Consider the following 22,807-nt stretch of genomic DNA (forward strand, 5'->3'; position numbering starts at 1 on the left):
GCTAGGTATTGAAAGACACCCACCCACGGTCCAGCACCTGCGGCGCGCGAAGCGCGCCGCGGCGAAAAAATGAGCGTGGCTATGACCGGATGGGGCGGAGCTAATTTAAAAGTGCACCCAAGTTTTAGTCAACCTTTCTCCAGAAAATTCACATCATTGCGCAGCTTTTCTCCAGAAAATACACAAAATGTCAGAAGCTTTCAACATAAAATACACGTAATGCGAGAACATTTCACCAGACATTACACGTTATGTGAGCAGATTTCACAAGAAAATACATTCAATCATGTCGGCAGATTTGACCAGAAAAAAATCATTCAATCTTGCGGTAGATTTGACCAGAACATACACAATGTCAGCACCAGATTTCACCACAAAATACACAATATCGGTAGTTAAACTGACCACAAAATACACAATGACGGTAGTTAAACTGACCACAAAATACACGACGGTAGTTAAACTGACCACAAAATACACAATGACGGTAGTTAAACTGACCACAAAATACACAATGACGGTAGTTAAACTGACCACAAAATACACAATGACGGTAGTTAAACTGACCACAAAATACACAATGTCGGCAGTTAATCTGACCACAAAATACACAATGTCGGTAGCAGATCTGACCACAAAATACGCAATATCGGTAGCAGATTTGAGTGTTGGCAAGCTGATAGCCTGGTGGGTAGGTGGTTAAGGGTGAGCAGCCTGATTGCCTAGTGGGTAGGTGGGCAGCCTGCTGGGTAGCAGTGGTGGGTAGGGGGGCAGCAGTGGTGGGTAGGTGGGCAGCCTGCTGAGTAGCCTGGTGGGTAGGTGGGCAGCAGTGGTGGGTAGGTGGGTAGCATGGTGGGTAGCCTGGTGGGTAGGGGGGCAGCAGTGGTGGGTAGGTGGGCAGCCTGCTGGGTAGCAGTGGTGGGTAGGTGGGCAGCCTGCTGGGTAGCAGTGGTGGGTAGGTGGGCAGCCTGCTGGGTAGCAGTGGTGGGTAGGTGGGCAGCAGTGGTGGGTAGGTGGGCAGCCTGCTGGGTAGCCTGGTGGGTAGGTGGGCAGCCTGCTGGGTAGCAGTGTACAAGATACAGAGGCGCCAAAAGAATAAAAGGTAATTAAATGAACTTAAAAAACCAACTGGTTAAACAGAGGAGGCAGCGGTGGTCTTACCCCCTCCAAACAGACACAGGCAAGGACTGCGATTCAGACAGTCAACAATTTATTCGGAACTCCAAAAAACAATGCAACGCGTTTCACGGGCCATACATCCCGCTTCCTCAGGCAAAATACAGTAGGAGTCACAGCTGCAGAAAATACACAAACAGACAACCAGAGGCATAAAATCGTCAAAGTGCTGATATGAATACGTAAATTTACATTTTGCATTACATTTTAGTGACAAGTTGTGCGCGGGTTATAAATATTAGTTTCAGACTGATAGTAGTCTCATAGGTATGCTTGACAGCTATAGAATGGGTAGGGGGAATGTTAAAGGTGCATTGTGCTAAACAGAGTAAGACCAATGATAAATACAAACAAATATGCAAATACATAAAGTAAAAAATTGGCTGGGTTTGCTGCCGGTTGTTGTGGACATCATACAGAACAACAGTGAATAGTGGGTGAAATTGGGAGAAAGGGTTGACATGGTCTAGAGGAGGAGGAGGAACAGAGGGTGTTGGAATGGCTAAAAAACAGGTGGGGTGTTTTAGGCAGCAAGTAAACAAGAGTATAAGGAGAAGGCAGACTTACCATCTGTATTATATCAGCGAGCTCGGCGCCTCTGTAATGCCAGAGGACACCTGAGTTCATTAAGTAGCATGGATCAGTATGAGGAATGTGAGAGTACTTCCGGGCGGAAGTGTGTCATAGAGGGGCGGGGCCATCATGTGTGTAAACTTTGTAAATTTTGTAAATAAAGTTGAAGAAGAAAAAAAAAAAAAAAAAAAAAAAAAAAAAAAAAAAAAGAAGGAACGGCTAGAAAAATTAGTTTCGAACTGATGGAAGTCTCAAAGGTATGCTTGACCACTTTAGAATGGATAAGGGGGGGTGTAAAAAGTTGCATTGTACTGAATCAGAGTAAGACCAATGATAAATACAAACAAATATACAAGTATTCAACATAAAAATGGTAGAAAGACATGTAAAATGCATAAAATGTATAAAAATCAAAATAAAAGTTGCATATCATAAAATAAGAATAAACATATACATTATTAGAAGGATAAAAGAGAGGACTATTAAAAGACTGAACGGATTAGGTAAAGTGCTTAATGTATTTTTTCTAGTACTTCATTAAGACCCTCAGGAACCAAAGTCCTGAGGGTCTGTATCCAATACATTTCCAGTTTTTTTAGGGTAACAGAGGCCGCCGGGGCACTGTCGTTGATCTGATCAATGAGAGTGATGGTGAAGGTGTCAGGGGTGCCGTCGTGTGCGTGGTGAAAGTGACGTGAGACACTGTGCAAAGGGAAGTGTTTGAGGATATTCCTTTTGTGTTGTCCTATCCTACTACGGGCTTCTTGTGTGGTTCTGCCAATATACTGGAGACGGCAAGAACAGGAAATGAGATAGATGATAAATTTTGAATGGCATGAGATATGTTTTTTTATTTGGTATTGAGTACCTGTGGTGTGAGAACTAAAGCTGACTGTGTTGGTAATGAAAGGACAGGCTAAACAGCGGGTGTGGTTACAGGCCCAGGAGCCGGGGGGAAGTGTACTGGAAGAGGCGGAGGGAGGATGGTTGCGAAGTTTACTGGGAGCTAACAGGCCACGGAGGTTGGGTGCTCTCCTATAGGTGATTTGCGGTCGGGTAGGTAATAGGGGTTTAAGGTAGGGGTCCTGGAGCAGGATTTCCCAGCGATTATGTAAAATAGATCTAATGATTGAGTGTTCTTTGCAGTATTTTGTGATGAATCTAGATTGAGGGTTATTGTCAGTGGTAGGATTGGAGATGGTTTTTGTAGTGGATGGTTGGATTTTGGCCTTATGCCGTGCATCGCGGATCAACTTCTTGGGGTATTTTCTCTCAGAGAATTTTTTTGCAAGAATATCGGATTGAGAATTGTAGTCATTGATATCGGAACAGTTTCTAAAAATCCTTTTAAACTGGCTATATGGGGTATTCTGGGTCCAAGGGCGGTGGTGAAAACTGCTGAAATGAATGAAATTGTTGGAGTCTACTGTTTTGAAGTATGTTTTGGTTTGTATGGAGTTGTTAACTATGGAAATAGTAAGGTCGAGGTAGTTGATTGTGGTAGGGTGGTGTAGCAGTGGTGGGTAGGTGGGCAGCAGTGGTGGGTAGGTGGGCAGCCTGCTGGGTAGCCTGGTGGGTAGGTGGGCAGCCTTCTGGGTAGCCTGGTGGGTAGGTGGGCAGCAGTGGTGGGTAGGTGGGCAGCAGTGGTGGGTAGGTGGGCAGCAGTGGTGCGTAGGTGGGTAGCAGTGGTGGGTAGGTGGGCAGCAGTGGTGGGTAGCCTGGTGGGTAGATGGGCAGCCTGCTGGGTAGCCTGGTGGGTAGGAGGGCAGCAGTGGTGGGTAGGTGGGCTGCAGCGGTGGGTAGGTGGGCAGCAGCAGTGGGTAGGTGGGCAGCAGTGGTGGGTAGCCTGGTGGGTAGGTGGGCAGCCTGCTGGGTAGCCTGGTGGGTAGGTGGGCAGCAGTGGTGGGTAGGTGGGCAGCAGTGGTGGGTAGCCTGGTGGGTAGGTGGGCAGCAGTGGTGGGTAGGTGGGCAGCAGTGGTGGGTAGGTGGGCAGCCTGCTGTGTAGCCTGGTGGGTAGGTGGGCAGCCTGCTGGGTAGCAGTGGTGGGTAGGTGGGCAGCAGTGGTGGGTAGGTGGGCAGCCTGCTGGGTAGCCTGGTGGGTAGGTGGGCAGCCTGCTGGGTAGCCTGGTGGGTAGGTGGGCAGCAGTGGTGGGTAGGTGGGCAGCAGTGGTGGGTAGGTGGGCAGCAGTGGTGCGTAGGTGGGTAGCAGTGGTGGGTAGGTGGGCAGCAGTGGTGGGTAGCCTGGTGGGTAGATGGGCAGCCTGCTGGGTAGCCTGGTGGGTAGGAGGGCAGCAGTGGTGGGTAGGTGGGCTGCAGCGGTGGGTAGGTGGGCAGCAGCAGTGGGTAGGTGGGCAGCAGTGGTGGGTAGCCTGGTGGGTAGGTGGGCAGCCTGCTGGGTAGCCTGGTGGGTAGGTGGGCAGCAGTGGTGGGTAGGTGGGCAGCAGTGGTGGGTAGCCTGGTGGGTAGGTGGGCAGCAGTGGTGGGTAGGTGGGCAGCAGTGGTGGATAGGTGGGCAGCAGTGGTGGGTAGGTGGGCAGCCTGCTGGGTAGCCTGGTGGGTAGGTGGGCAGCCTGCTGGGTAGCAGTGGTGGGTAGGTGGGCAGCAGTGGTGGGTAGGTGGGCAGCCTGCTGGGTAGCCTGGTGGGTAGGTGGGCAGCCTGCTGGGTAGCCTGGTGGGTAGGTGGGCAGCAGTGGTGGGTAGGTGGGCAGCAGTGGTGGTGCGTAGGTGGGTAGCAGTGGTGGGTAGGTGGGCAGCAGTGGTGGGTAGCCTGGTGGGTAGATGGGCAGCCTGCTGGGTAGCCTGGTGGGTAGGAGGGCAGCAGTGGTGGGTAGGTGGGCTGCAGCGGTGGGTAGGTGGGCAGCAGTGGTGGGTAGGTGGGCAGCAGCAGTGGGTAGGTGGGCAGCAGTGGTGGGTAGCCTGGTGGGTAGGTGGGCAGCCTGCTGGGTAGCCTGGTGGGTAGGTGGGCAGCAGTGGTGGGTAGGTGGGCAGCAGTGGTGGGTAGCCTGGTGGGTAGGTGGGCAGCAGTGGTGGGTAGGTGGGCAGCAGTGGTGGATAGGTGGGCTGCAGTGGTGGGTAGGTGGGCAGCAGTGGTGGGTAGGTGGGCAGCAGTGGTGGGTAGCCTGCTGGGTAGCCTGGTGGGTAGGTAGGCAGCAGTGGTGGGTAGATGGGCAGCCTGCTGGGTAGCCTGGTGGGTAGGTGGGCAGAAGTGGTGGGTAGGTGGGCAGCAGTGGTGGGTAGGTGGGCAGCAGTGGTGGGTAGCCTGCTGGGTAGCCTGCTGGGTAGGTGGGCAGCAGTGGTGGGTAGGTGGGCAGCAGTGGTGGGTAGGTGGGCAGCAGCGGTGGGTAGCCTGCTGGGTAGCCTGGTGGGTAGGTGGGCAGCAGCGGTGGGTAGCCTGGTGGGTAGGTGGGCAGCAGTGGTGGGTAGGTGGGCAGCAGTGGTGCGTAGGTGGGTAGCAGTGGTGGGTAGGTGGGCAGCAGTGGTGGGTAGCCTGGTGGGTAGATGGGCAGCCTGCTGGGTAGCCTGGTGGGTAGGAGGGCAGCAGTGGTGGGTAGGTGGGCTGCAGCGGTGGGTAGGTGGGCAGCAGCAGTGGGTAGGTGGGCAGCAGTGGTGGGTAGCCTGGTGGGTAGGTGGGCAGCCTGCTGGGTAGCCTGGTGGGTAGGTGGGCAGCAGTGGTGGGTAGGTGGGCAGCAGTGGTGGGTAGCCTGGTGGGTAGGTGGGCAGCAGTGGTGGGTAGGTGGGCAGCAGTGGTGGATAGGTGGGCAGCAGTGGTGGGTAGGTGGGCAGCCTGCTGGGTAGCCTGGTGGGTAGGTGGGCAGCCTGCTGGGTAGCAGTGGTGGGTAGGTGGGCAGCAGTGGTGGGTAGGTGGGCAGCCTGCTGGGTAGCCTGGTGGGTAGGTGGGCAGCCTGCTGGGTAGCCTGGTGGGTAGGTGGGCAGCAGTGGTGGGTAGGTGGGCAGCAGTGGTGGTGCGTAGGTGGGTAGCAGTGGTGGGTAGGTGGGCAGCGGTGGTGGGTAGCCTGGTGGGTAGATGGGCAGCCTGCTGGGTAGCCTGGTGGGTAGGAGGGCAGCAGTGGTGGGTAGGTGGGCTGCAGCGGTGGGTAGGTGGGCAGCAGCGGTGGGTAGGTGGGCAGCAGCAGTGGGTAGGTGGGCAGCAGTGGTGGGTAGCCTGGTGGGTAGGTGGGCAGCCTGCTGGGTAGCCTGGTGGGTAGGTGGGCAGCAGTGGTGGGTAGGTGGGCAGCAGTGGTGGGTAGCCTGGTGGGTAGGTGGGCAGCAGTGGTGGGTAGGTGGGCAGCAGTGGTGGATAGGTGGGCAGCAGTGGTGGATAGGTGGGCAGCAGTGGTGGGTAGCCTGCTGGGTAGCCTGGTGGGTAGGTAGGCAGCAGTGGTGGGTAGATGGGCAGCCTGCTGGGTAGCCTGGTGGGTAGGTGGGCAGCAGTGGTGGGTAGGTGGGCAGCAGTGGTGGGTAGGTGGGCAGCAGTGGTGGGTAGCCTGCTGGGTAGCCTGCTGGGTAGGTGGGCAGCAGTGGTGGGTAGGTGGGCAGCAGTGGTAGGTAGGTGGGCAGCAGCGGTGGGTAGCCTGCTGGGTAGCCTGGTGGGTAGGTGGGCAGCAGCAGTGGGTAGCCTGGTGGGTAGGTGGGCAGCAGTGGTGGGTAGGTGGGCAGCAGCGGTGGGTAGGTGGGCAGCAGCGGTGGGTAGCCTGGTGGGTAGGTGGGCAGCAGTGGTGGGTAGGTGGTGGGCAGCAGCGGTGGGTAGGTGGGCAGCAGCGGTGGGTGGCCGGGCCGGTGCACCTGTAAAAGAAAAAAAACCCATTCACTTACCTGCAGATGAAACCTCTCTTCCGAATCCCAGGCAGCCTCCGCAGCTCCTCTTGAATGTCCCGCGCCGTCTCCTGCTGCGTCATCAGTGCAGGGCTATGGGAAGATGGCCACCGAAGCCCGCACTGGAGACAAAAATAGACGGCAAGATGGCTTCGGCGGCCATCTTTCCGTAGCCCTGCTCGGGTAAACTGAGGGCGGCTATCAGCCGCCCTGTCAGTGCCCGTTCTGCCCTTGGAGGGGAAGCGCCGAAGGAGGGGACCCAGGTGAGGGAGATGTGGGGGGGTATTTCCCCCCTCCCCGCCGACACTGCCACCCCTCCTTCAGCGCTGCTTCCCCTCCTGTGTCATCAAGGCTTCTGGGGAGGCCTTGATGACACCCCCCCTGGAGCTGACACCCGGAGCGGAGCGCTCCTGGCCGCCCCATGGTAGGGACGCCACTGCACTAAACTAAACAGGTGCAGCTTTGCCCTAATCTTTTCATGTAAACTATATGTTAGTAAGCTATACACATATACCGAATAATATAATCAAGCTAGTAATAGGCAGCACGGTGGCGTAGTGGTTAGCGCTCTCGCCTTGCAGCGCTGGGTCCCTGGTTCGAATCCCAGCCAGGTCAACATCTGCAAGGAGTTTGTATGTTCTCCCTGTGTCTGTGTGGGTTTCCTCCGGGTACTTTGGTTTCCTCCCACATCCCAAAAACATACAGCCTAGCATGTACCATTGTGATATGGTATATCACAATGGTACATGCTAGGCTGGCTTCAGCATGTAACATTGTAGTGTGTTGTGTTGGTGGTATAATGGTAAGGATATCAGCCTACCACGCGGTAGGCCTGGGTTCGATTCCTGGCCAGTGCCGGGACAAGGTCCTCCAGCCCCCAAGGCTGAGACACCAAAGTGCGCCCCCCCCATCCCTCCCAATCCAGCCATCACACACTGATTGCTATTAGACTAAGAGGCATCCCAGGGCCCCCAACACCTTAATCTCTAGTTATCTGGCTTGCAGTCTCTACCATGTATCCCTTTGTCCTATTTCTCTGCGTCAAACACAATAGTGGAATGAAAGCTGAGTGAATTGTGTGCCCCCTCCTACACTGCTGGAGCCTCTCTCTCCTCTACCTCGGCCTGGCCCTGTTCCTGGCCAATGTATGTGAGTTGGCTTTTGAAATCCTACAAATCCCTAAGCAAGCTCATTTGTCTCTTGGATATATCATAATGGTACATGCTAGGCTGGCTTCAGCATGTAGCATTGTAGTGTGTTGTGTTGGTGGTATAATGGTTAGGATAGCAGCCTACCACGCGGTAGGCCTGGATTCGATTCCTGACCAATGTATGTGAGTTGGCTTTTGAAATCCTACAAATCCCTAAGCAAGCTCATTTTTCTCTTGGATATATCATAATGGTTCATGCTAGGCTGGCTTCAGCATGTAGCATTGTAGCATTGTAGTGTGTTGTGTTGGTGGTATAATGGTTAGAATAGCAGCCTACCACGCGGTAGACCTGGGTTCGATTCCTGGCCAATGTATGTGAGTTGGCTTTTGAAATCCTCTAAGCAAGCTCATTTTTCTCTTGGATATATCATAATGGTACATGCTAGCCTGGCTTCAGCATGTAGTGTTGGTGGTGGTATAGTGGTGAAGAGAGATACCAAAGCACTAGACCTGGGTTCGATTCCCAGCCAAGGTATGTAAGCTGGCTTTTGAAATCCTACAATTCCCTGGAAGACAAGACCCTCCTCCAGAGGAGGAGGAGGAGAGGGAGGAGGAGGAAGTGAGGAAGCTGTGGTGGGGTGCAATATAAGGAATAATAATCAGCCAGGAGCAAGCTAACAAGCGTACAAGAGCCTAACTAAGCTTTCCCTTGCAGAGTCTGTCAGCAGCTGTCCCTTAACTAATTACTGTAGGCTGAAGAGTGAGTAAAACAGCAGGAGAACCTTGCCTTTTATAAGGGGGGTGGGCTCCAGGGGTGAGTGTAGCCTGAATGGCGACAATGTGCCTGCTGACTGTGATGTAAAGGGTCAAAGTTGCTCTTAATGGAGCATTATGGGGGCGAATCGAACTTCCGCAAAAGTTCGCCTTCGCCGGCGAACGTGAACCACCTAAAGTTTGCTTGGAACCGTTCACGGGCGAACCGTTAGGGCCATCTCTAGACCTAATGCTTTGCACAGCACTACTAGTTGTGAAGTTGAGGCCTGCTTGAAGATGTGTAAAAGGGATTGCTGAAGGGAAAATAAAAAGTTAGGGTGGAGGCGCCCAGTGTAAGTTTCTGACTGAGAATGGATATGAGAGGTTAGGTCTGCATCCCTTTGAAAAAAGGACGTTCTGGAATAAAGGGCGCCTGGTGTAGCTCATATATGCCAAATTTGTCTACAAAGGGTGCCTCGTGTAGCCCATATGCCAAATTCGGCTACAAAGGGTGCCTGGGGTAGCCCATATCTGCCAAATTCGGCTACAAAGGGAACCTGGTGTAGCCCATAAGCTGAAATCGGCTACACATGGTGCCTGGTGTAGACAAAATCTCAAATTCAGCTACAAAGGGCGCCCGGTGTAGCCCATATGCCAAATTCGGCTACAGAGGGTGGCCGGTATAGCCCATATGCCAAATTCAGCTACAAAGGGTGCCTGTTGTAGCCGATGAAGCTAGTTTTAGTTTATAAACTAACGTCTCTCTACTCTCACACAGAACTCTCCCCTGGTGGTGCCTAACCCTAACCCCCCTTGGTGGTGCCTAACCTGAAGACCCCACCTGGTGGTGCCTAACCCTAAGACCCCCCTGGTGATGCCTAACCCTAAGACCCCACTGGTGATTGCTATGACCTAACTTCTCCCTACTCTCACACAGAACCCTCCCCTGGTGGTGCCTTACCCTAAGATCCCTACTAGTGGTGCCTAACCCTAAGACACCCCCCCCGCTTGTGATGCCTAATCCTAACCCCCCCTGCACCCCCAAATCAAAAACCTTGGCGCCCTTTTGTAGCAGAACCAAAAACCTTGTAGCCGAATCAAAAATATAGGCTACAAAGGGACGCCCTTTTATAGCCAAATTGAAAAGCTTGTAGCCGAAAAAAAAAACTCTGGCGCCCTTTTCACCACCTTGTAGCCCATATTTGCAGAAATAACATTGAAGTCTATGGAGGCACCCTTTTAATACGAATGGCTCAGGTTCCCTTTTCAACTGATTCCTAAGGCCTTACCTATGACATACCAGTGTAACTGGGAACATTTTTTATTGAGCACACAGAATCAGACATGTTTCATGGGTACTCTCTAGTTAGAGGCGCTTACGCACGTACAGACACTTTTTAATGCATAGTTTATACTGACCTGAAATTTCAAGGAGCATTTTGGCAAAGTTTAAACAATACTTAACGTGCCCTTTCTTGATGTTTTTTATTTTTTTCAAACCCTCCATACAAGCCACATTTGCACACTCTTTGCCGTAATTTCCTGTAAGTTCATAGTTGCCATAGAATTCTTAATGGCCTCTCTGACCAGTTTCCTCCAAACTCTTTTATCCAACCTGGAGGGGCAGTCTAATCTGGTAGAAGTTTTAGCAGTGCCAAACACTTTTCACTTCTTAATTATATACTTTACTGTGTGCCTAGCATATTGATTCATATAGCATTTTATATGTTTTTTTATCCATTGACTGACCTTTGTCAGTTCAAAACTTTATCCCTGGGATCTTTTTACAGTGCCACCCATAGTTGAATGTTTGCTTTAAAGCTAAACTGCCAAGAACTGGAATGTTGCAGGAATAGCTGCTTCTATGCTGACTGCCAATGAGCACAAGAGAAAGCCAGTTAGCTTTGGATGCAGTGGAAAAAGTGATTACCGTAGTTACACCTGCTTAGGTTTACAAGTATTTTTGTAGACCTTTTATCCATTTCAATGGTTCGGTTTTATTATTTTTTTACTTTCTGACCTTTTGCTATCTTATATTTCAATAGGCTTCATAAGTAGCACTGATTAAATACATCTGTCTTCATTAAACTGCAAATCATCAAAATGTGAATATATTGAAGGGAGTAATTCTCATGTAATGTTTTACTAAATATATGATAATTTTGTTCATAGCACTTTATTATCAACACATTTATTTATGTAATAAGCTTCTTTAAGTGTACCTGTGTCTCTAGTGTGCTTCTGTTGTGCTTCCTCACGCTGTCTAGCTGATAATAATTTCAATTATTTTCTGTGTAAAACGCAATAGATTTATTCTCTGATCTTGATAATTTGAGTAATGTACTGAAAAATTGGTTCCCGTGTTCAAATCTCTAGCTTCATAAAATATGTGAAAATAAAACAAGTTCCATTCGGAAAACAAAAACAGAGACTATGATCTATGTTACTGGTGTCTTTGGGGGAAAATACAATTTGCTCATTTATAATGCTGTCTCGGATCGCAGCCTATGCCATGTGTAAATTTTGGCCTAGTATCAAGTTTCTAGAAGCATTATCATTCCACCAAAGTATCATAAAATGCACCTATAGTGCAGAAAACCATTTAGTGGGTAGATTTAGTCCAATGGTTATCAGTAATTTTTTAAAGAGTTTGAGTAATAAGTTAATTGTAGCTGTAATTCATGAACACACATGAATATGCATGTAATTCATTTGATTATGTGACTGATTTACAAGTCTCTAAATGGCCAGTTGTCATCATGTGGCCATGTCCCATTTTTGCTTGTTGTGCAGACTAAAACTGGAAACAAACGTAAGGGATGGAGAAAGCTCTACACTTTGAAGCTTATTGTAACCTAATGGTAGTGCAAGAAACATGGAAAGGCAATGAGTACAGATGGAGAAACAGGGGAGGCAGGGGACTCTAGGCACAGCAGCAAGATGTGTGAACCTAGCAGGGGAAACATGCTCATGCTGGGATAGACTTTAGCTGACAGCTGTACTTCATCAACTTACACTGGGACTGACAGTGCCAGTATAGCTGGCTGGGATCTTAACAGGACATAAGGCAGATAAAGCCACACTGACTATACGTGGTACTCTGCCCACCTCTTATGCTGCCAGAAACAGAGATAAACTGACAAATCTGCCATGGGAGAGGCAGCAGGAGCCACTGAGTGCAGGAAACAATGCAAAGAGAAGTTCAGTACATGGCCCCCGTCCCAACTTAAGAAATGGCTGAGATCTCCACGGTGAAGTCTACAGCCAGCCATAGAGAGCAAGAGAAAAGGAGTTGGGAAGGAATAGGATCCAAGTCACAGATACTGAGGTGGGATTTGTAGATTGAAAAGGAGTCTTTATTAGAGATGTAGCGAACGGTTCGCCGGCGAACGGTTCCAGGCGAACTTTGGTGGTTCGCGTTCACCTGCACCAGGCGAACTTTTGCGGAAGTTCGATTCGCCCCATAATGCACTATGAGGGTCAACTTTGACCCTCTGCATCACAGTAAGCAGGCACATTGTAGCCATTCAGGCTACACTAAGCCCTGGAGCCCCCCCCCCCTTATATAAGGCAGCCTCTGGCGGCCATTACAGTCACTCGTCTGCCTGCTGTTAGACAGACTAGGGCGAGCTGCTGCAGATTGTTCTCCTAGGGACAGATTAGTCAGGTTCTTGGCTGCTTAGCTTGCTCCTGGCTGATTATTATTGCTTTTATAGCACCCCTCATTATTCAAAGAGCGGAGTGAAGCTTGTTAGACATCATTTTAGGGAAATTGTAAAGTCAGAAGTTTCGGACTGTGTGATGAAGGCAATATGGGACAGATGCACAATACATTGGTTACATTTCCATAACACACACTGCAAGTAGAGTTGACCGGAGTTAATGCAAACTACATAACGGACCATGCACAAATAGTGCAGCACACATTATGTTCATGGCAGGTTATACAAATAAGGTGCTCATTGTATATATAATGCTAATTGAGCTATTTGCACAACACCTGTTGCATAATTTGCATAAACGTTGGAAAACTTTACATCCACCCCTGTCAGGGTTAAGTAAAAAATGGGACAGATGGGACACAGAGGCATGTTCTATGCCTCATGACATGCCTCTGTGTCCCCACACCACTACGCTCTAGCCCCCCCCCCCCCCCCCCCCCCCCCCCGAGTTTGGCAACATTATTTGTCGCCACCTCGGAGGTTAACACAGGTAGAGGGATTCCCTGTTCAAAACGCCTGCCAGGCGCATTCCTGCAGGATTTTCAGAGCTGACATTTGGCAACTCTCTCTCCCTGGCCGCGCCCCTGCAGCTCCCCCACCTCCCTGCACACTGGATAAGAGAATGAATCTCTCATCCCAGCTTCGTGGCCTATAGGTCACAAAAGTGAAAGTGGGCCGGTACGGACCACAGGAGCTGCGTGGAGCGGTGGTTTTTTTGCAGCTACCTAATCCGCTCAGCCCCACGGATCAGGTAGCCTACTTTTTTTTTTTTAGCCCACTTTGGGCTCTCTTTAAGTCATAGTAAAATATTGTTAAATATCACCAATATTTTACTATAGAAATTAAGTACTAACATGTCAGTAATTTTATCGATATTCTACTAGCGGAAATTTTTGAGCCCTTTTTTCCAGGGACTTTTATTACATGAATGCGCTTAGAGATGTATATGTGTACAAGATTAGAAATGAGTATGTTACAAGAACAGTGCAGTGCTTTAAAGGTAAAACACAGTAGCTTGAGTTTGATTCTGAGGTGAAATGGAAGCCAAAGTAGACATTTGCAGAGAAAAGCAGCAGGCGAAGAGTGGTGAAAAGCGTAGAGATGTAGTAGCAGCACCATTTATGATGGATTGTAGAGATAAGAGTCTATTTTAAGGAATACTAAATAGGAGATGATCAGAGATAATGAGAATGCATACCAAGAGTTTGGTGCTTATAGATATATGAAGGACATATTTTAGAAGTGTTGCACAGGTATAAGAGATGTTTAGTATATATGGAGTAAAGGAGAGAACAAAGTCAAAAGTATGACAGCATGTTTGTGGGGTTGGGGAAAAAACTGTGTTATTTACAATTTAACTTCATTTATATAGACCATGTGAAGGAAAAGAAAACCTGCACCAATCTGTCTAATTGTGAAGGTGAATTTCATCTTCCAAAGTGTGCATGCATCCAAACACTCGAATCGCTCATAGGAATTGCCCTGTGTGTGGGTGTCCTATGGCAGATGTGGAGGTGGAGTGGCGGGCAGTGTGTTAGAGCGAGCGACGGCCATTTCACGTCCTCCTAGATGCTTGGTCACGCTGCGTTTCACTACCAATGTACGTAATTTATTTAGAGCCTATACCCTCCAGGTGCCACATCCATTTCTGAATCAGACCCAGCATCCATGCTGTTGGAAAGCAGCAGACAAATCGCTATAGTGGTGCCATGTAAAACTGCAGCTGGCACTATATTTTTGGGGGTGCATGCAATTTCCGGTGCAGCTTATTGATTTCAATCCAAAATTATGTGCGGGGGAAAAAAAGGCAGAGATTGGCTGCTAGTGGTTATAGGCCCTTGTTAAAGGATATCTGAGGTTAAAAAAAAAAGAGATAAACAATTATATCTATCCTCCTTCTAAAAATGACTTTTTAAGATATTCCACAGTGTTATTATATATTTAAATCTACTTTTTACGTTTTAGCTCAATGACACATTAATTGAAGTATGCCAGAGCTAAAATCTATGAACAATTGACTTTTTTATCTCTTTCCTGCTCTCAGAAGCTATTTTCTGCTAGGAAAGTATTTTATAGTTGTAATTTCTTATCAGTGAGGCTCACACTGTACTGTTGTCTGACCCAGTCCTGACTCAGACAGGAACTGCCACTTACATACCTGATGTTTAACTCTTTTCAGGCAGAGAAAGAAAAATAAAGGAACACAGCATAGTTATTTTTGTACATACACCTGTCTATCTCATTATGTCACATGTCACCCTTGGTATCCTTTAACTATGCAAAATGATAAGGCTGCATGAGAGTTTGTTCAAGACTGAGGTAGAGAAGCCATGGTTGGACAGGAATATATGCTTTTCATCCGCACACAGGCTGAAAGAGGATATGGGTTAGCTAAGGTAGAAGGTATAAAGTTGAGAATGCAAGGACTGGGGAAGAGCCTGTGTGCATGGATAGGGAACTGGCTAATGGACAGAAAACAAAGAGTTCTGGTCAATGGATTATACTCAAAATGGGAGACTGTTAGCAGTGGGGTCCCACAGGGGTCTGTACTGGGTCCAGTGCTCTTCAATTTATTTATTAATGACCTAGTAGATGCAGTAGAAAGCAATGTTGCTATTTTTGCATATGATACAAAATTGGGCAGAATCATCCACTCTCAGGAAGATAGTGTCATATTGCAACAGGATCTGGATAGGATGGCTATATGGGCACATACATGGCAGATGAAATTCAATGTTGAAAAATGTAAAGTCATGCATTTTGGTCGTACCAATGGTCTAGCACCATACAAAATAAATGGGATACAGTTGGGGACATCAAACTTGGAGAAGGACTTAGGAGTACTCATCGACAACAAGTTAAATAATCGTACTCGATGCCAAGCCGCTGCAGCTAAAGCTAACAAAATTCTGGGATGCATTAAAAGCGAAATAAAAACTCGAGATGCTACCATAATATTTTTAACTCTCTAGTAAGGCCACATCTGGAATATGTAATTCAGTTCTGGGCACCACATTACAAAAAAAGATATTGCAGTTTTAGAGCAGGTGCAGAGACGAGCAACACAATTGATATGTGGGATGGAAGGTCTCACTTACCAAGAAAGGTTAGATAAACTGGGTTTATTTAGTCTAGAGAAAATACACCTTAGAGGGAATCTAATTAACATGTATAAATACATCAGAGGGCAATATAATAGCTTGGCGGATGAGCTTTTTGTCCCTAGGCCTTCTCAGAGGACTAGAGGACATGATCTGCGCATGGAGGAAAAATGTTTAAACCATTTATTTAGGAAAGGGTTCTTTACAGTAAGAGTAAATAAGATGTGGAATGCATTTCCACAGGAAGTCGTTATGGCAAACTCTATACCTGCATTTAAAGGGGGCTTAGATGCTTTCCTTGCGTTGAAAGACATCCATGGCTACAATTACTAGGTAATGCCCAATGATGTTGATCCAGGGATGTTATCTGATTGCCATCTGGAGTCGGGAAGGAATTTTTTTTCCCCTTTGGGGCTAATTGGACCATGCCTTGTAAGGGTTTTTTCGTCTTCCTCTGGATCCAGGGATATGTGAGGGAGTAGGCTGGTGTTGTACTTTGTTCTCTGGTTGAACTCGATGGACGTATGTCTTTTTTCAACCAAAATAACTATGTAACTATGTAAGAGTAGTGATGAGCACAAATTTTGCATAATTATAATTTTGCATCATAAATTGCAATTCAAAATTAGTAATGTGACATTTTGGAAAAACTGAGCTATACGAGTCTGCATGGTCTATGCTATAGGGGGTTCTGGAAAACAAGGGGAGGTCTCCCCCAGAGCCCTTGTCCAATATATGGATAAGGGCCTCTTCTCCACCTCTGGTACCCAGAAGGAGGAGAAGGTCAATGATGTCGTGGGGGTCATGGTGGCATCTGGGACCCCCAGATGTCCGCCCCCTCCCCAGGTTAAATTAGTAAAGGGGTACCGAGTCCCCCTACCCATTTTCAAAAGAGTTGAAAAGAAATGTTTAAAATCACCCATTGACTTGCATTGCTGCATAATCCATAAGGTAAGCAAGGATCACGCGGCAACATGCTGCAAACTTTGTGTAACTTTGGATACTTTGAAATGCGGGGCCTCGCAGGTCAATAGTGTAAAAGAGGCCTTAAACTTAAACAATCTTCTTACACCCACAAACCAGCTCATGATGTTGTAAAACAATACAAATAGTTTGAATGAGCAAGCTTCTAAATAATTCCTTTTCACATTAAACCCCTCATCTGGTGGGGGTAGAATATTTTATATCTTTCATGTTTATCCAGTAGAGAGGTACAATTTATGGAAAGTGGCAAGTGAGGGCAGTTTTCTACCAGTTGCGTTTCATAGATTGAGTCGTTTTTTGCAGACCTCTTTTTTTGCAGATTTCTTCTTGTAGTGCCACAGATGAGTAATAAGTAGAATGGTGAGACTGTAAGGTGGCTGGAATAACATTATTCAGAGCCATCCATAATGTGTTGTTAAATTGGAAAACAGATATGGCAGTAGAGAAGAGGTTATATAGAGTGGAAGTAAGTGAAGAGTGAGATGGGATGGATTCTAAGAACTGGGTGCATCTAATAATCAAAGACTTTTCAGTAGAAAGAAACTGGAGAAGTCATGCAATGAACTGATCCAAGACAAAAAGGGTCAGAGGGTCAGTAGAAAACTGCAGTTTGGAGGTGAGAGTGGTAGTATGAAGTGAACAGGAGGGTTCCAAAAGATGAGGGAAAGAGTGGTTTTCTGTTAGCAGGTTAAAGTCTTAGAATTGTTCACCACCTACTTCCTGTGAACTACAAGTGTGCTACCTCACAGATGACATGGGTTGGGTGAATAATTTCAAATTGACTGTACATACACCAAAAACCCGTTCAATGCACAATTACTAAGCTGAAGATGACATGGCCACAGATATCCATAGTATCTTTTATAAGTCCCTGACCACTTTTCCCTCCACAATTTTGGATTTAGATGGGCTTTATTTAGTACCTGGGTTGTCTGTGAAATCATTTCTCAGAAAGGGTTTTTTTTCACCACAATATTTATGGTTTATGACTTATGAAAGTTGTGAAAATGTTTCTACCTTACATGCTCCTTTTTCACAAAAAGGAAAATCACCTTTTACTGCAAAAGTGAGAAAATAGCAATCATAAATGTTAGAGTGGAGTGAAAACCTTGTGAACAAGGGTTAATTGGTTTCATATTTTCATTCACTGCTGCCTTGTGTCCTCGTTGTAGCAAATTTGAACCCTGGGTTTCAACAGGATAAGTAAGGGACATCAGTAAAAAGAGAGTGGATTGCAAAATTAAAGAAATTATTAGTATTACGTTTAGGGATTTATATCACCCTATTCCATCATTAATTGGAAGTAATCTAAATTATTTTAAAAGGTTCCCACTGTTCCTACTGTGTTGAATTCAAAACCATAATACAATTTTGAGCTGAATTTTGACTCTAAATACTGTGAATACAACAACATTGGACAAACTTTATATCAAGGTTGTTTTTTTTCTGTGTTTTTGCTTTAGGCTTTTTCACTCAGATATCAACATTAGCTGATGTACAAGAGAATGTCATGGCCTACCTCCATGTCTTAAGCAGACCCAAAGTTATCGACCAGGAACACGATGTTGTGTGGACAGAAGCATATGTGGACAACACAGTAAGTATGCTTGACAAGCCAACGGAGACAAGCTTTACTTGGTGTACTTTTCTTTTTACTACTATAAGATGATTTCACTTATACAAGAATTACTTATCAGTTTAATTTTATCAAGCAATAACATAGCTTACTACAATGGTAAAAAAAAGCTAGCAAAACATTGGGATTACATTACGGTATGTGTATTCTGCACACAGTGTTCTACATGCAGCCAACTCAAGCAGTGTCATATTAAAATGGAATTCCATTTTTTTTTCTTCTTTAAAAATGCAGTAAAATCGTATCAGTGCTGCACATTTTTTTTTGTCGTTTAACATGGTTAAAAATCATCTTCCTTCATTTTTTCAATTTGCAGCCAAGTATGCTTTTCCAAAACTAACTGTGATCTTAGACCGTACTTCTTTGCAGATCATATCTTTGCAGTGTGGACTGCCTGAAATGATCTATTCTCCTGTATATCCAATCAGCTGCAGAAGCCACTGTTAAGCATTGTCTTAGTCTTGGTATTAAAAATGAGTAACAGCAGGCTTTGACACTCCTATGACAATTACTGTAAAAATCACTGTGCGGTAACAGTATTTTGTACATGCACACAATAGACACACAAACGCTTAAAATAAAAGATGTTGATATTCTATGTTGCTCTAATCTTAGCAGAAATACAATTTCACTTATTATACTCCTTTATAACCTGACACAGTGTGAGCTAGCACAGGCCCTGGGCAAAAATCCTTTCTTTGCCTTCTAACATGGACAAACATTGCCAGTGACTGCTTAGTGGGTTGCTACTCAGAAGCAGCCAGGGCTGGTTCTAGACTTTTTACCGCCTGAATCAATACATTGTGAGGAAACTCCACGCCCCCCAACGTGTAGGAGGAGAGACACATCAGGCTGTGCATTGCAGGCACTGGCACTATGCTCACCTCCCTCTGCTTCCTCCGAGGCAGGATCTCCTCCCTGCTGGCCTACAGCATCCTGACTCTGATCCCCAGGATGCCAGGTATGTGCTGCATTGGCGCCACATCACTCACCCACTCTCAGCAGATTAGCAATTGGATCACCAGCCACACATAAAGTACTGCTTCCTCTCTGACTACTCATGTAACCCAGAAGCATGTAACAGGTCACATTAGGCACCGCTGTAGCAATGGATACAGGACACTGGATGAGCAGATGGAGGTCTCATCGCTGGAACATTGATAGCAAGTGTGTGAAGCGGCGCCATCATTTTGGGAGGGGGAGATGGGGAATTTGAGGAGGGGGGCATTTGGGGAGGGAAGCCACCTCTTACCGTCCACTAATTGTTGCTGCCCTGAAGCACATGATTCACATTGCTTGCAGAAGAACTGCCCCTGGCTGCAGCATGCAGCTTGTACAATTCATGCTTACGTGACCGTTTCTTGTAGCATCTCATGAGGGTTCTAAATCCAAGCACACTCTTGCAAGAATTGGGATTGGTGGTTGAACATTCAGCCATCTATTTTACAAGCATATGAGCTTCCTAGCTGTGACATCTGGGCCCTGAGGTCATTGTCATTCCCTGTCCATTTGTCAGGTCAATAAGTAAAAGTTAATGTGTAAATAGCCCTTGATGTAGTTTATTTTTTGCAATCTACTGTCCAATCCACACATCTACACTGAGCAACTCTTTATTCTGCAGTCAATCCACATAAATTATGAGTTAATTACAGTGTTTAGAAACAAGCAGGTATATACTTGATTCACCACTTGATATACCGATCTTTCATCGATACTTAACATGTACCTGAACTCTGGATGTCTTTTTTAAAACATATTTGAAGTATGACTAAATACATTGCTGTATTCTTGGGTAAAAAAAAATACATTGCTGTTTAATTATCACAAAACCCTGGTAACCATAATGCGTGCAAACAGCACACGTTAACCACTTAAGTACTAGCGGTCTCTGCCCCCTTGAGGACCAGAGACCGCTGGTACCAGAAACCACTGTATACTGACAAACCGCAGCACATACCCGCCACAACAGCCATCCATGCCGCACACCCAGAAGCTCAGGCCACCCACTCTGCCATCTCTTATGACGGCAGAGCTCTGTGAACTGGTCAGGAGCCTCTTTCATTGGCTCCTGGCCGTGTGATTAATGTAAGTCAATGGGAGTTGCTTACATTGATGACAGGGTCAGGAGACAATTAAATCAGTTCCTGTCTGGCTCACAGGGCTCTGTTGTCATAGAGATGACAGGGCTGCAGTGGGCAGAAAGCGAAAGATTGGCGTCAGCAGCGAGAACATGTGGTGGTGGTGAGCTGAAATCTACGCCCTGGTAGGTATTAGGGTATCAAAACAGGGCCTAGATTTCAATCACCACCATCCGTAAGCAGTTAAGGTTACCAGGGTTTGTACAAATTACATAAGCTGTTACATAATTTCTGTAACTCGTTTTGCATGTTACACAAGCAATGTAAGTGTTGTATATACAACACAAATTATGCAGGTTACGTAAAGTCTTAACTATCTTGCATAAACCACAGTAGTGTAAATGTGTGCTGCCTACACACATCATGGTTAGCAGGGTTTTGTGCAAACACCTATTTATTCTATTTCTCAGATATTCTGGTTTTCTGCATTAAGACTTGCTGCCAGTGTACAGGAAACGTTTTATATCTGAGAAATGGGACTTTAGAGAGACAAAGTAAAGTTAATTATTCTTCACAGGACAGCATACCAGTGACAGTAATAATCTCAAACTTACCCTGTACATTTCCCAGTATTTGCGAAAGCAATCTAAGTACCAGCTAGAGGAGCATCATGTACAATAATAACCAACTTATAGACATTAACCCATGCATACAGGCATCTGGCTTTAAGTGTTTTTTTTTTATGGAAACACAACGCATACTTGAACTGTGTAGCTGTGATCCTAAAATTTTTCAAACAAGGTCTGCAGCACTTCAGTAGTTTTGTCCCAATGAAGCAGAGTTGCAAACACACACCATTTTATGGTAGCAATACAGAGGCAGAGATCAAATATTTCTGTATACTTCAGAGCATGGAGAAATAGCTAAATGATTAATTAAAACATTGTATTAAATGTTAAAAGAGCCTGATTTACTGGCTACGAGCATCAAAAATGGTGCAACGTGGGGAAAAAAGTATTGGTCTGTTTAATGATAAAGCAGAAAAAATCCACCATACATTCTCCATGATTCATCATTTATACACTAATATAATCAAGCAACAAGTGACAAAATCTTCATGTTACTCCTCTTTGTCAGATCAAGTTCAGTTCACAGCTGCTGGAGTCACAGACTTATTAAATGGGTGACAATTTCATGTGTTACTATGCAACTGCACACAGATCTAGGAGGTGGGAATAATGGCTGCCAAGCAATACACTTTATCCCATCTTGTTGTTTGATGAAGCATCTTCCCATCAGGAAGATGGTGCCTTAATTGGCAGCCATGCCACAGGATTCTGGCTTGTTTTTGTTTTTCTTCCCTTTTTCCTATCAATTCACGATTCCGTGTCCGAGTCCTAGAGTTTTTTTCCGCCTTGCAGCTGCCTGAGTCAGTTGTGTGAGCAGCTATAGGCTGAGTGGAGTCCTCCGCTGCTATCCAGGAATCACGGCTCCACTGAGGTAGGAAGACACCGCTTTGTTCGGGAAACCTAAGACCTCGCTGGATGCCAGCTCCATCCATCCATTGACTGCTGCTGTTCCACTGCAGCAGGGGTACCTCTGGTTCAGCTCCTCCATGATGCCAGCCACCAATCTGGAAGTAAGGGCCGCCCCAGCTGACGCTTCTGTGACAGCCAGCTTATCTTGACCAGCCCTGCTGAATACTGCCCAGGAGTAGTGATGGGCTCACGGGTAGAAAACTATCCGAATCCATGATTGTAATGAGGCTTAATTGCCTCAGGTGTGTGCATGGGGAACAGGGGGTTAATTACCCAGATGTCCGAGCGCTTCAATGCGTATCAAACGCTCACACGTGTCCAATGGGACACGTTTCACAACTCAGTACCGCGCACTTCCTCTTTTGGCTGGAAGGAGGAAGTGTGCAGTATTAAGTCGTGGGACGCGTCCCATTGGACGCATGCGAGCGTTTGATACGCATTGAAGCGCCCAGACATCTGGGTAATTAACCCCCTGTCCTCCATGCACACACCTTAGGCAATTATGCCTCATTACAATCACGGATTTGGATAGTTTTCTACCTGTGAACCCAACACTACTCAGGAGTCGGGACCCACCACAGAAATGAGCACTAATGCACCTTTTGAACTAGAACACCTTGGCCAGCACTGCCAGATGTCAGAAATCGGGATCCTCAGCAGCGCCAGCCATCACTGCAAGTTTCTTTCATGAAGAACTGGGCTATCACTGCTGAAACTCAGCCTCTCTTTGCCCTCCCCTGCCCTCCCCTTGATATCTCCTTAGGGAAGGCAGATGATTGCCAAGTGCGACTGGTGGTGTCATAGTAAGGCAGCCTCAGCTCTTGGCTTTCAGACATTATCCCCTCATCCTTCTAGAACCTGTAAGAGCCAAAAACAATTCCAGGTACAACCCCCCTTTGTACTTGGTGAAATTATTCTGATTCTGAACAGGGAACATAAAAATGCTACATCTCAGACTTTTGCTGGGAACAGATCCTTACCTAACTTTAATCCTTTAGAAATCCAAGAACACAGTTATATGACCCAGTTCAGATCATTTTTAATCCTACTAAAAATGTGTGCTGCTATATTTTTTTTTCATATATTTCATTTAAAAATATTACATTTACTTTTATAAGCCTGATATGTCTTTGACTCTTAAAAAGTATCTCAAGGAATACATTCAAAACTGATTTTCAACTGACAAATTCCTCTGGTTTAAGCAATATTTCCACAGGCTAAATACCAATAAATATGACCTTTTATTTTTGTGTTTCCTAGTGAAATGTTTAAATGTCTTTGGTT

The 22,807-nt window shown here is 46.5% G+C and overlaps 1 protein-coding gene across 4 annotated transcripts in view; it reads left to right on the forward strand.

Moving 5' to 3' along the window:
• Positions 1-22,807, forward strand: part of CACNA2D3 (calcium voltage-gated channel auxiliary subunit alpha2delta 3) — a 1,137,695-nt gene that overhangs the window by 157,992 nt on the left and 956,896 nt on the right. For all 4 annotated transcript variants that reach the window (XM_068253668.1, XM_068253670.1, XM_068253669.1 and 1 more), the window contains exon 4: positions 17,735-17,868. In XM_068253668.1, coding sequence (XP_068109769.1) covers positions 17,735-17,868 — 134 coding nt within the window. The remainder of the gene's footprint in view (positions 1-17,734; positions 17,869-22,807) is intronic.

Source organism: Hyperolius riggenbachi, chromosome 9, assembly GCF_040937935.1.
Source record: "Hyperolius riggenbachi isolate aHypRig1 chromosome 9, aHypRig1.pri, whole genome shotgun sequence".
Classification (NCBI taxonomy): domain Eukaryota; kingdom Metazoa; phylum Chordata; class Amphibia; order Anura; family Hyperoliidae; genus Hyperolius; species Hyperolius riggenbachi.